The sequence below is a fragment of the Anopheles cruzii genome, unplaced genomic scaffold (genome assembly GCF_943734635.1).
Source record: "Anopheles cruzii unplaced genomic scaffold, idAnoCruzAS_RS32_06 scaffold03992_ctg1, whole genome shotgun sequence".
Classification (NCBI taxonomy): domain Eukaryota; kingdom Metazoa; phylum Arthropoda; class Insecta; order Diptera; family Culicidae; genus Anopheles; species Anopheles cruzii.
Window position 1 is genome coordinate 1 of NW_026457577.1, and position 1,660 is coordinate 1,660.

The 1,660-nt window shown below is 58.6% G+C and overlaps 1 protein-coding gene across 1 annotated transcript; it reads left to right on the top strand.

Moving 5' to 3' along the window:
* Positions 1–209: 209 nt before the first annotated feature.
* LOC128277106 (fatty acyl-CoA reductase wat-like) lies at positions 210–1,555 on the top strand. The gene is made up of 4 exons (XM_053015556.1): positions 210–434; positions 527–883; positions 947–1,103; positions 1,173–1,555. The coding sequence occupies exons 1-4, from the start codon at positions 210–212 to the stop codon at positions 1,553–1,555; spliced, it is 1,122 nt and encodes a 373-aa protein (XP_052871516.1).
* Positions 1,556–1,660: the final 105 nt, after the last annotated feature.

The following is a 1,660-nucleotide window of genomic DNA, read 5'->3' on the forward strand; positions in this document are numbered from 1 at the left end:
GCGTATCCGACTCGGTGGTCGGTGGTCCGACTTCGGTTGGACCAATCGAGAGTTGGTCACCGTCGGGAAACCACGCATCAAGTGTAGTTGGGTTCAGTATCCGAGTCGCCGCTCGCACAAGGATTACGGGAGTCGTCTCTGGCCTTCCCGAAATATTACCGAGAGGAGCCCAGAATCCTGGATATACCTCTGGATTCTTGAAGCACACGATGGCGGCACACGCCGAACCGGAGGAGCAGAGTGCCCCGGGTGATCGGGTACTAAGCTTCTACCGGAACTCCACCGTTCTGCTGACCGGTGGAACCGGCTTTCTCGGAAAGGTGCTGCTCGAGAAGATCCTACGCTGTCTGGGCGTACGGAAGGTGTTCCTGCTGATCCGCTCGAAGGAGAACCGGAAGCCGGCCGAGCGACTGAAGCGGCTGCTCGAGGACGCGGTAAGTGGGCGCTGCCATGAGCTAAGGCCCTCGAACACGAAACTCAGACTTCCGCCCGAACGAGTGGGCCTTTGAAACGAAATCGACGAAAGGTTTTCGACAGGTTACGGGAGGGTACGACGTCGGAGCAGCTGCTGGAGCGACTGGAAGCGATCGAGATTTCACTGGACGCCGACCGACTCGGGATGGAAGCGACGGCCGAGGCACGACTCCTGACCGAAACGGAGCTCGTCTTCAATGTGCTGGCGTCTGTGAAGTTTAACGAGAATGTCAAAAACGCCATCGCCACCAATGTCGGCGGTACGCAGAAGGTACTGGCGTTGGCCCGCCGAATGTCTCGGCTGAAGGCCGTAGTCCACGTGTCCACCCTGTACTCGCACTGCGATCGGACCACGATCGAGGAGCGAGTCCATCAGGACGGGCAGCTTAATCCGGCGACCGTTCTGCAGGTATGTCCCGGGGTCGTGCTCACTCCAGCATCGATCCGCATCTCTCGAATTGTCGGTTCTCAGCTTTCCAGTACTCTGTCCGCGGAAGAAATGGACCAACTACGGCACTGCCTGGTGGGGCACCTCCCGAACACTTACACGTTCAGCAAGCGCTGTGCCGAGGCGCTGATTGCCCAGGAGTTTTCCGACCTGCCCGTCGGTATCTTCCGGCCACCGATCGGTAAGCATTTCCGGATCGAGCTTCAGGATCTCCAGAATCTTCCACAAGAACGACTCTTCCGAGTTGCAGTGCTCTCCACGTACCGGGAACCGATCGCCGGATGGACCGACAACCTGAACGGACCCTCCGGGCTGTGTCTGTGGACGGTGAAGGGCTTCATCCACGTGATTCACGGCAATGGCCGCCGGAAGGCCAATCTGGTACCGGTGGACTGCTGCGTCAACGCGATGATTGTAGCCGGCTATGACGTGGCCGAGCGATCGATGGTGGCCAGTCGGAACGGAGGCGTGGAACCAGCGCACGCTGGGTCCGGGTCCACCTGTGAACGGGACCAGCTGACGGTGCCTACCGTGTACAACTACGTGTACGACAAGCCAAATCTCACCTGGGGCCGCTACATGAGCCAGGCATCGCTCGGGTTCGATGGACTGCTGCATCGGCTGTGGTGGTAAGTCGTGTAGGAATGGTACAAATCGATAACCTGAGGTTGGCGTTGGGGAATAATTTTGCTATTCCATCAATAACTGCTTCAAGCATAAAGGGGTCCCTGAACCTCT